Raw genomic sequence first — 10769 nt, 5'->3', positions numbered from 1 at the left:
AGATTGTTCCCGCGCACAATTGACTGTCCTTTATCTCAGTATATTTACTCAAGTAGCCTACTGCACTTTTACAGTAAAGTTCTGAAATAATTGTATTTTACTTGAGTATTTAAATTTCCTGGCACTGTATACTTCTACTCCACTACGCACTGCTCCACTGGGCACTGCCAGGTGCTGTTGAGCAAGGCACCGTACCCCCCCACCCGCTCAGGGCGCTGGTTCGGCTGGCAGCCCACTCACTCTGACATCTCTCCATTAGTGCATGTACAGATCCTGAGCATGTGTGTGTGTGTGTGTAGTTCAGGACTATGTGTAAAAAACTAACAAAGTGTGGACACAGAGTGGGAATTGTAATTTCCCCATTGGGGATTAATAAACAAATTAAAATTAAATTAAAATTAAATTAAAATTAAGCCAGTGTTGAACTATTTACTCCACTACATTTATTTGTGGGTACACACTGTATATTTAACTTTTTTATTTTTTTGTTACTTTCCAGATTAATAATCCAAAATATAATCAACAAACAAATTATATTTATATCAAGATAAGGTATTTTAAAATATATTTTATATAAATAGATTGCATATAGTTAAATTACAAATACATGTATAGGCTGATATGGTAACTAGATAGGCTATATTGCTTTTAATAATCAATCAACTTACCAAATACATAACTTCCCAGAGAATGAGATAGTCAAAGCAGGAAAGGCACAGATGTAATTGATAAAAATTACAGATGGATGAATTCCATTTAAGTGTTCCCAATCCCTGCTATATTTAGTTAGTTAGTTACCCTTGTGTCTTTTCTAGTTTGACCAGTCAAGATGTCATGTAAACACCAGCAGCCTATCTAATTCCTCATCGTGGGCGCAATCAATTGAGGTTTTAATTTACAAAGACAATAAACAAATCCTACATTTTATTAGCAGTCAGACCATGGTTGTTTGTTTCCTGTTTCTCTAAATCTACAGGTAAAACAACCTCGTCCGTTAAAGCAAAAGCACAAACTGCAGATAATAAGAGGGGCGGGACTTAGAGCCCCGACCTGCATTCTGACTGGCTGAGCTGTTACACAATATGCCACATCGTGATGGAGATGAGTTTTAGCCATTGAAAAGAAGATTGAGATTAGTCGGGATGGTCGGAAACTTTTCCAGATTATTAATTATATAAAATAATAAATCTTGGTAACACTTTAACAGTGTGGTGTCTGAACCATGCTGGGTGATGTGTTGACAGTAATATTCTAATCATTTCCCAGTAAGTCTGCTATAAATCGATGTACTTTGGTACTAGTAACAGAAAACAAATAAGTGACCCTGCTTGCATTGTGTCTTTGACAGTGTAACATTGTGAAGATATGAGTAAGATAAACGAGAAATAACAAAAGACAAACGAGTTAAACAATTAAAGGGATTTAGAAAATGAGTAAAAAAAAGACTACAATCCAGGAGACGACTCTTAATGGACATCAGTGGTAGTTAATATACTATAGTCAGATCAGTGTCATATACATTTTATAGCTTTTTCTTTTCTGAATTATTGTTTAAAAAAAAGGAAACAGGGACAACATAAGTGCAGCAGTGGAAGAATTACTCCGACCCTTTACTTAAAATACAACAATTTCACCACAAAGTCCTGCATTAAAAATCCTACATAAGTAAAAGTACAGAAGTATTATCAAAGTAATGTACTGAAGTATAAAACAATACTTGGTTTGCTGAAAACTGCATTTTACTGTTATAGCTGGTTGAGGAGGAGCTAGTTTTAACTACTACTACCACCACCACCTATATACAGTTTTGTTGTTTATGGCAGTGGTTCCCAATCTAGGGGGCAGGCCCCTCCAAAGGGGTCACAAGATTAAACCGAGGGGTTAGGAGAGGATGGGTAATGGGTGAAAAAAACAAAGCTTTTTTGTTAAACATTAGATAATTGAACATCAAAGCATTAGAGTTTGGAGGGTGAATGCCTTTTAGGTGGAACTGCTTCTAAAACATGACATCTAACTACACCAAGCTACTGTTCCAAGTAATGAGATGAAACACTGCTACCTTAAGTGAGCACAATTCAGAGGGCTCCATGTAATCATTTATTGGCAGGCATTTTATTTTGATTTACAGAGCTTCATTTATCCTTGTCCATTCCTAACAACCCAACAGAATGATCACAAGTTCGTGTAATCCAATATGTATTTACCATTTGGAATAGAAAGCAGGGTGAAACCTACCTGGAATAAACACTGCACAAATCTTTTGCATTTCAATATATACACATAGATTTCATTTAACTTAAAACAGTTTCACACAGCAAGACAAGCACAACAATTTTACACAGGAACTAGACTCCTTCTTTCATGTTATTACAATAGGTCTTCACAATAAAAAATACAGTTATATAGTTGCAATCACCAGGGGAAACAAATTAAATTTAAGTTAGTGAGAAATTAATGTAAGGAATGATGTAAGCCGAGGTTGAAGGGAGGGAGACAGAATTTTTTCAGTGGAAGATATATTTACGTAGGCAAGTTTAAGAACTGCTACTGTAATGTTGATGGTTTTTTGTCGAGTATCCTGCCAACATTGTAAGCAAGAGGTGACTCAGTATTACGCCCTTCCTCCCATCAAGCTTTTTTCACTAAACAACACCTCACACAAAACACAAACATTCACCAGAGGGATCTAAGAGGACAGCTGGAGTGTTAATTGTCAGGACTTAGTCCATCCTGATCTTCTGGTTAGTCATCCTGTAGATGATGCTGTCATATCCTGGGTCCATGTTCCACAGGTTATAACCAACGACAATGACGGCAAGGGCCAGAGCGATCATCAGCCACAGCACAATGTTGAAGACCACAGCATAGTGGAAGTTGTACTTGTAGGCCAGGTTGTAAGGACTGCCAGGGTTACTCTGCAAAAAAAAAAAAAAAAAAAAAAGGGTAGATGCATAGGGTAGTAAATGTCAAGGAGGGCAACATCTAACAAGATCCATTCACAAAACTAATAGGACTCACCCCTGTTCCCCTTACCCCTTTTAACTAGAGTGGCTGATCAAAGCATTCTTTGGTTCCAGACCTAAGTCATAAAAACCAAAAAGCATGGATTGAAACTGGGACTATACTTCCCACAAGGGGTTAACAGCAGTCCTAGCGTAAATATAAACCAGTTGGGTTTTGATTTTTGGTTCAGTGTCAGATTTCACCCCTTGATAACACCACCACAACTCAAGACACATGTTTTGTCCTTGATCAGGCCATACTTTAGTTTAAATTATGCTTCTCAGAGTAGAAGATTTTATACTATAAATAAAATTGAATTGAAACTACAGTTGTGCAATTGACTCCTTTTGCAGCAGTCAAACTATTTTTTTTTTTATTTTTACCAATGGCACAAATCCTTTAACTACCCTAGTAAGGGATGACAGTGAGCCATCTTATACTATACCAGGGCCGTGAAACTAGCTCACCTGCGCTTTTACTGCTATGAAATGTCTATCGAGGGAATTCATTTTACTAAAGCTTTATACACCAACGGGGTGCCCAGCCCTCGTCTTACAAGACACTATTTCTACTTACATACAGAGGCAGGAGAAAAAGCAAGCAAGCACACATATGGCACGATATCCACATAAGACAAACATCCACTTAGTTGCCAGTTCATTACGTACACCTTCCTATAACACAGTGTAATACAAAATTCCTGAAATAAACCTTGTCTAAGGTTATAATATTCAGTTTATGATGAATCTGTTGCAGAGAGGTGTTGATTTAACATCCTTTTGCAGGCTGTAATTTGTAGTGCTGTTAAAATCCATCCTGTCCTTGTACACTGAGTATGCGTTTTGTTCAGATCTGTCTCACAAAAAATTTGTCCCACACAGAAACTGTTGTGAAAAATGTGCAAAAGAATTTGCAAAGACAATACAAAATGTGACGTTGCTGTCACTCTGCCTCTCTCTCCTTCTCCCTCTCTCCATCCCTTGCTTCGCTCCGTTGACAGTAACGTTACCTCGCTGACTGTCCTGTCCTCTGTTCTCTCCTATGCCTGCGTCCTGTTGCGTTTGGCACCCCGGCTCCCTGAAAGAATTGCGCTGCCCTCTCCCTGTCTCCATCCCCACACTGTTGCTCTCCTTTTTCTGTCTCTGTTATGATATTCTCCCCATCATATCCTACTGGATATTACAATCTGACCTGTTGAGAGAAAACTATCCGAGTTAAGAAATGATACGTTGCACTCTGCAGGCGTCTTTCTGTGGTGTATTTCTGGATAGGGTCATCTTCTTGTTAAAACACTTATTTTTATTATGGACTAAATTTTTGGAGACAGTGTGTGAACATGATAGACACATCGTGAGGTCGTATTTATTTTTTAACGTCCAAAAATTTCGGATTCAGTGTGCAAGGACTTTAAGAGTTGTTTCTTATATTCAGCTAACATATCTATAATGCGTTACAAATCATAACTAAGGGGCGGCCTCTAGCTCACCCAGTAAGAGTTTGCGCCCCATGTAGGCTGAGTCCTTGGTAGCAGCTTGAGTTCGGATCTGACCTGCGGCCCTTTGCTGCGTGTCAACCCCTCTCTTTCTCTGCCCCTCTCCTGTCTATCCACTGTCACTATTGAATAGGTAAAGAAAATATAAAAAATAAAATATTTTTTTATAAAATAAATCTTAAAAAAATAATAATACTAATAATCATGACTAACGCCCCAGTTGGGAGGAGGGCCCGGGGAAGACCCAGGACTAGGTGGAGAGATTATATCTCCAACCTGGCCTGGGAACTCCTCGGGATCCCCCGGTCGGAGCTGGTTGATGTGGCTCGGGAAAGGGAAGTTTGGGGTTCCCTGCTAGAGCTGCTGCCCCCGCGACCAGATACCGGATGAGCGGATGAAGATGGATGGATGGATAACTAACGCCTGAATGAGTCTATTTTTTTTCTGTTGTCATTTCATTCAATGACGTTCAGCAAACAGTTAAAAAGACTTACAATCTGTTTGGATTCCAGGATCGAACGGGACTTCCTGGTCAAAGGAGCCTCAAAGGTCTTAACTGTAACAACCTCCACCACAGCGCTGTTGCCATAGAGACCATACACATCCTCTCCAAACTACAATAAAAAAGACAAGTATTATTATATAACAGAAGTTAAATTTGAAAAAAAAAAAAAACTAATACAATTCTGTAAATAAGGCCTATAAAAGACTTTCTCCTCACTTTTTGCAGAACAGAGGCGAGAATGGCAGTGGCATCACGGTACTGGGGTGAGTCTTGGCCATAGAGCCTGCTGAGCTCCTCCAGACCAGACAACTCCAAGGAGTACAGGTCAGGAGAGTGGTCCTTCGCCAAATGTCTGTGTCTCTGCAGCTAAAAGAAGGGAAGAAGACAAAGACACTGCAGCCACAATGCATGAACTTCTTTTAATTTTCAGCCTGATTTCAGCAAAGCCTGACAACTTACCAGAGCTGTGATATCATGTAGCACTTGGACCTCGGACAGGAAGAGCAAATCAGCCTAGAAAGCAGAAACAGAAAGGCAAAACAGACTTCCAGTGGGTTACTTGATACATTTCAAGGACTCAAGTTGACTAAAACAATCAGGTAAATCTGGTCACTTTATTTCCATAACTCCCAGGAATACTAAGTAGGATGGTGCAACATATTTAATTAAGTATACTGGCAACATATGGTGAATACTGTGTGCTAACAGCACACGAAAATTAATTGTAACACCCTATGTAGCAGGTAGAGTGATAATTTGTCATTGAAAAGTACATGTATCTTGTGTTTAAAAAGTCAGTACAGCCTTGTGTGGGTATGATGTTGCTGTTTGAAACTGACCTCTGCATTTCTGCTGAGTGAGTTGAGCGGCAGGGAAGCCAGCACAGAGCCATCCTGGGACAGACGGGCACGGATCTGCTGCAGGGTGACTGGTAGGTCTTCAAACACAGCATTGGCCTTGCCGAGCATATACAACCTCTGAAAGAGAGACAACAAATTGATTGTTTTTTTTTTATTAAACAACCAGATGAGCCTCTTGAGAGTGATGTCACAGATGGTGAGCAAGCCCTGCTCAGTCTCAGTATATTTGCATTACCTCTTCACTGGGGGCCAGCTGCAGCACTACAGGGGTGTCCTCAGCAAACAGAGAGTGTACTGTCTCTGCAACACTATCCAAGTTGAAGGGTACCGGCTGCCAGGAAGAACAAGATCCAATGACTAACTAAGCCAAATTACATTGCATACTTCAGTAATATATTCTACTTGATGTACAAAACATCATTTTAATGCCACAGTGCAGTCTAACTCACATTCTCCAAGGGGTAGGAGGCCACACTCTGAGGCAGGGCCAGGCTATCAACTCCTCTCACCACCACCAGTACGTTAGCACGGGGACGCTGGAACAAAGGACCAGCCTGAAGGCCTGGCCAGGACAGATCCTGTACAAATAAACACACGTTGTAAAGGCTAGGCCAGCATAATCATAAGCTTACACCTGTTACAACTATTTATTGTGGCCACCTTAGACGAGTTGTCAAAACAACATTGACATAACATCTTCTTTTAAGCTGATTTGGTGAACTTGTGAGCAAACAGTTGCTTATTTACAGTTACGGAAAAACATTATCATTCATTTGGAGTCAACCATTAACTCTGTTTTGGCTTCATTTTTGGTCTCTATCAACGCCTGAAGGAAACTCTTTAGCGGCTCTAAAAACTTCTCTATGTTCACCAGCTAGTTGCTAAGTGTGTATGTCTACCGTTTGGTGCTGAGCAGGTAGTATACACTAGGTGAGCTTTTTAGAGTTCTTTAGCTAAAAAAAATAAAATACATATGTCATGAGAGTGTACCACAACTGTAAAGGGTCAGGTTGGAGAGCTAACCAACAATCTTAAAAAAGGTATTTTAAAGTTCGGTAAAGCTAAGGCGAGCTGCATATTTGCAGATTGTATTAACATTGTTAAGTATTCAATAAATGAATAAATAAACACCTCTTGAACAGAAAAGCCCATGGTTAAAGCCACCAGGTCAGGGATCTTCTCTCCAGAGACAGGCCAGTCTCCCTTCTGGAAGGACACAAACTCTGGAGACTGCAGCACCGTTAAACTGTCTCCATGTACACCTGTGACAAAAAATTAAAACTGTCAATCCCAGTAAAACATGTGGAAAATTAAGAATTAACTAACAGTACAAATACTTCACAACCTCACAGTACCTTTCTCAGTGTAAAATAGTGCCCTTAAAAAGTCTCACAAAGAGAATAGAAAGTAGCGTCCATGTTAGAACAATCCTTTTTGCCTTCAATCCCACTTGCAATGCTCTGCCATTGATGTGAATATTACAGCACTTCACCTGCCATCGATAGTACAATACGATAATGACCCATAAGTTTCCGAAACCTCTGTGTCTTCCTCACCATAGAGTGAACAATAGATCATTTATTATGTAGGGATGAATGAATGACTGAAAGAGGAAGTAAACACAGCACTGCTTTTGTGGAGACTTACCTTTGTTAATATCTATTATTTTCCCAGAACTTTGGCTATTTAAGGTAAATGTAAATGTGCCGTATTTATATAGCGCTTTTCTAGTCTTAACAACTACTCAAAGCGCTTTTACATCTACAGGAGACATTCACCGTTCACACACATTCATACATAATATTGAGGCTGCCGTACAAGGTGCCACCTGCTCATCAGATAAACACTCACACACATTCACAACTTGGGGTTCAGCATCTTGCCCAAGGACACTTCGGCATGGGACTGCAGGACCAGGGACTGAACCTTGAATCGCTCTACCACTGAGCCACAGCCGCCCCAGGTAAAAGGTAAAAGTAAAATTAAGACAGCCATTAATTTTATTTTTTTCATTTGGCAAAAGATCATCAATATCAAATTACTGCATACCACTTTTCCAACATTATTGTCATGGCATTAATACTACACATAAAGGGATAGTAAAAAAAGTAGTCTCTGGCTTAACATACCCATAATGAAATCGTATGACAAAAGATATTTTAATTTACCCTTTTGACAACTTAACTTTATCAATACCACCGGGAAACATCATCCACTGAGAGATTAATTATAAAGACATGACCTGGGTATTTTTCCATATTTTATTGTACATTTTTCTTATATTTATTTTTCTTGACTTTTGCAGTATTGCTATTTATTTTATCTGACTTTGTTTATTGTTATGCACCAGAACCCCAAGGCCAATTCCTTGTATGTTAAAATAAATAACAGTATACATTTAAAAAAATAAAAACACTGCTTGGCAATAACCCTGATTATGATAATAGTCCTTTATCCTCGTTTGCTGTTTTGCGATAACAGAAGTAGGTCCTCTTAAGTGAGTGAATTAAAGTGGAAATAAACTCGTGACAGAGAGCTGATGATGACCGTTGAAGAGGAACTACCAGTTTACAGCCTCTCACATGACAGCACAGGCTGGTGTGGATTAGTAACCATTAACCAGTGCCGAGGTAGCAAATACATGTTCATTCTTTACATGACCACGAACAATTTGTGAACAGTTCCAACAAGAAAGTTACGTTACACATTCTCATTTTTACAGCTATCGTTCAGTTTGCTAATTTCTTATTTCCTAGGATGGCGAAGGTATTGGCGAAGGTATAGGAAGACACGGCCGGCTATAGTATCGTTCTGATTGGCTGGTACTCGTTGCCTGCTCTAGATGGGTTGGTTAGGCAAGAGAAGTGGGATTGGTTAAAGTAAGAGTAAGCCAATCAGAGGCAGAGTAGGGCGGGACATGCCTTCGCAATCCTGGAAAAAACCACAGACAGTTGAAACAGTTTGCTAATGCGTTAAGTGTTAGCAGCAAGCTAATAGTACTGTCTTCAGCTTTTAACTGTTTGTTGAAAGCTCAAGCCGAACCAATGGTCCAATACTACAAGTATAGTGATATTGTTTTACGCATTCCCATTCATTTACGTAAATCAGTATTATAACGTTACCTAGCATAAGGTTTTATCAGTAAGCTAAACGGCGATGCTAACGATGACCCAAGCTAGGTTGTCATTTGCAAACTGAGTGGCTAAACGTTACATGTTTATCGGTTATGTTATATTTATGTGGGAAAAAACACATCTCAAAACGTGAATCATAACCATCCATCGTTGTACATTTCTTACCGGTTGTGACAAGCAAGCAGAGGGAAAACACCGCGGAGAAAACAGCCTCCATCCTTCGCCAGCTTGTCAGCGACATCTTTATCCTTGGTGCAGCAGAGATCAGCTGACCTGTTGTCACAATACCACAAGGCACGATGGGAGAATATTTGTCACACACATGGCAAAAACTTCCAGATCAACACCATGTTTTGGATTATTCCAGGTTGAATTTGTCATGTATTTTCAGTCTCTTTAGGTGGTAAGGAAGCTATTTTAATATCTGATGTCTACTCAAAGTTGTTTGATTAAGAGCTCTTGCTGTCTATATCATTATTGATGTTTTGAAAGTCTGACATTTTTGTACTTTTATATTTCTTTATTTGTTTCTTTTTAATTAATTACTTTCTTACTTACTTTCATATTATATTATTTGCACTTATTTATGTATAGTCTTATTTGATTACAAACTGTGTTGAATGAATATTTGTAGATTATATTCTGAATAAAAAAAGAATAAATAAAGGTTATTTGTCAAAACTTATGGTCACAACCACAGTACCTCAGATTCACAGATAAGCACTTTGGTAGCCTACTGATTCTTTTGACAATACTAAACAATTCTAAACAGATAATATTCTATAATACCACACAAAAGTATTAAGCTTTTGAAAACTATACAACTTTTTCCCTCACATCAATTCAATTCAATTTTATTTATAGTATCAATTCATAACAAGAGTTATCTCAAGACACTTTACAGATAGAGTAGGTCTAGACCACACTCCAGAATTTAAAAGGACCCAACAGTTCTAGTAGTTCATCTAGTAGTATATATGTACTCCTGTTGTTTTATTTGTTTATATGTAATATATTAATTCTGACTTTATGTTCATTATGTATTTTTGTATACATTATTTATGATCTATGTGTTATGTTTACCAGTATTGTTGTAGCCTATAATGCATTTTGTCAATCTACACAGCCAGCGTAATATCCTTTTTATTTTTCTCTTTCACTTAGTAGTAAAGCGCATTAACATTCTTCATCAGAATCTTTAACTCAAATAATTTTTATTTACCATCCTTTTCAGACAAAATAAGCTTATTTCTATGGCAAAATACAACATCAAAACTAAAAAGAAATGTATGAGAGAGAAAAGACTTGTGACTCAACAATAGACATACATATGAACTACTGTATAACCACAGAAGAAGACAAGTATTATAAGACCACCAAGCTTGCAATGGTTTTGTGCAGGGTTCTCAAATTTATGTATTTGCATTTCTCTGATAGGGTGTCAAGGAGTAGTTAAAATGTAGGCTACTTTGACAAGAAAAAAACGTTACAAGAAAAAAGCACCGGCTCGGTTGGGGCCATGAAATAGTCGCAACTAGTTGGGACCATTTCAACCACAAAGAAATCCAGCACTGATAACAAAAACTTGTCTGTATCACTGAAAATAGTGTTTTGGTAGGTGAACTGGAGCATTCCACCATAATTCAACAGGGTTTTGTCTAGAGCAAGTTAATAATGCAGAGAAATCTACATGAACCACACACTAACAATCACATGAAGCTGCACACAAACAACATTTTTTTTTGGTCTACTCTTTCCCATTCTGGTGCATTTTA

General features: G+C 38.4%; 1 protein-coding gene across 1 annotated transcript; it reads right to left on the bottom strand.

Moving 5' to 3' along the window:
• Positions 1-2060: 2060 nt before the first annotated feature.
• On the bottom strand, positions 2061-9302 carry atp6ap2 (ATPase H+ transporting accessory protein 2). Its single transcript, XM_032530353.1, has 9 exons — positions 9160-9302; positions 6992-7122; positions 6310-6438; positions 6096-6191; positions 5840-5977; positions 5460-5513; positions 5217-5366; positions 4990-5109; positions 2061-2915 (listed from the first exon to the last, which is right to left on the bottom strand). The coding sequence occupies exons 1-9, from the start codon at positions 9233-9235 to the stop codon at positions 2721-2723; spliced, it is 1089 nt and encodes a 362-aa protein (XP_032386244.1). The 5' UTR covers positions 9236-9302; the 3' UTR covers positions 2061-2720.
• Between the last annotated feature and the right edge of the window lie 1467 nt (positions 9303-10769).

Source organism: Etheostoma spectabile, chromosome 11 (assembly GCF_008692095.1).
Source record: "Etheostoma spectabile isolate EspeVRDwgs_2016 chromosome 11, UIUC_Espe_1.0, whole genome shotgun sequence".
Taxonomy (NCBI): Eukaryota; Metazoa; Chordata; class Actinopteri; order Perciformes; family Percidae; genus Etheostoma; species Etheostoma spectabile.
Note: the sequence above shows the minus strand (reverse complement) of the source record. Positions and strands in the feature narration are given on the sequence as shown.

Excerpts from the sequence above, each read along its gene's own strand:
- atp6ap2 (XM_032530353.1), bottom strand. The coding sequence starts at position 9,235 with ATGTCGCTGACAAGCTGGCGAAGGATGGAGGCTGTTTTCTCCGCGGTG. Across the intron at positions 5,978-6,095 it reads AGCTGGCCCCCAGTGAAGAG|AGGTTGTATATGCTCGGCAA; the intron begins GTAATGCAAATA and ends TCTCTCTTTCAG. Across the intron at positions 5,367-5,459 it reads TACATGATATCACAGCTCTG|CTGCAGAGACACAGACATTT; the intron begins GTAAGTTGTCAG and ends CCCTTCTTTTAG.